General features: G+C 62.2%; 1 protein-coding gene across 1 annotated transcript in view; it reads left to right on the forward strand.

The window, feature by feature from the left end:
* SLC18A1 (solute carrier family 18 member A1) overlaps positions 1-1,050 on the forward strand; it is a 12,631-nt gene that overhangs the window by 2,039 nt on the left and 9,542 nt on the right. The window contains exons 2-4 of the mRNA XM_033519395.1: positions 8-185; positions 681-739; positions 909-992. Of these exons, the coding sequence (XP_033375286.1) occupies positions 8-185; positions 681-739; positions 909-992 (321 nt within the window). The remainder of the gene's footprint in view (positions 1-7; positions 186-680; positions 740-908; positions 993-1,050) is intronic.

Genomic DNA, 1,050 nt, shown 5'->3' on the forward strand with positions numbered 1-1,050 from the left:
CCCCCAGGACATGTCCCCAGGACACCCCCAGGACATGTCCCCAGGGCACCCCCAGCCCCATCCAGGAGCTGTCTGCAGGGTGGGGAGTTCCTGGCCCAGGAGAACACCCGAGTGGGGCTGCTCTTCGCCTCCAAGGCTCTGGTCCAGCTGCTGCTCAACCCCTGGGTGGGTCTGCTGACCAACAGGTAGGTCAGAGCCCGGGCTTCCTGCAATTCCATCCCTCGGCTCCCGCCTGCTGCTGGAATCACCGGGCGCGGAATTGCAGGGATTAGCCGGGAGGGAAATCGCAAGAGGTAAAAATGCCCATCCGAATGGCAGGAATGTTCCCTTTGCCCGCACACGGCTGCTGCGTTTGTGTCCCAGCACAAAGCTCCACAGCGCTCTCCTCAGTGCTGGCAGATGCTGTTTCATCCCAGCCACCACGGAACAAACAAACTCATCCTCCCGCCCCGCTGTGGACGGATAAAATTTGTTTTCAGGTTTTCTTTCTCTCCTGCAGACACTGAGCTGTGCTGGGGAGCCCTGGGGGGGTTTGCAGGGATAGTGGGGGGCTCTGGGGGTCCCTCTGAGCAGCGCTGTGGGCACATCGCCCCCTCAGGAGCTGTTTCCCAGCCCACAGACATCTCCCAGGGGAGCAGGAGGAGCCCTCCTGAGCTGGGGGCTCGTTTTTCCCACTCCAGGATCGGATACCACATCCCCATGTTCCTGGGCTTCACCATCATGTTCCTGTCCACAATCAGTGAGTACCGCCCTCCCCACCCTGCCCAGAGAGAGAGGACAGAGCAGAGCCCCCGGGCTGAGGAGAGGGTGACAAGGACAATCTCCCTGCCCTCTCACCCCTGCCAGTGCCAGCTGGGGCCAGCCGTGCCCTGCTGCAGTTTCAGCCCAGCTCTCCCCTCCCTGCGCAGTGTTTGCTTTCTCGGGCACCTACACCCTGCTCTTCATCGCCAGAGCCCTCCAAGGCGTCGGCTCCTCCTTCTCGTCGGTGGCAGGTGAAGGGTTTGGCTACACCACAGTCCCTGTGTCAGCTCCCCTTGGCTGGGTTCTCCT

The sequence above is a fragment of the Parus major genome, chromosome 22 (assembly GCF_001522545.3).
Source record: "Parus major isolate Abel chromosome 22, Parus_major1.1, whole genome shotgun sequence".
Classification (NCBI taxonomy): Eukaryota; Metazoa; Chordata; class Aves; order Passeriformes; family Paridae; genus Parus; species Parus major.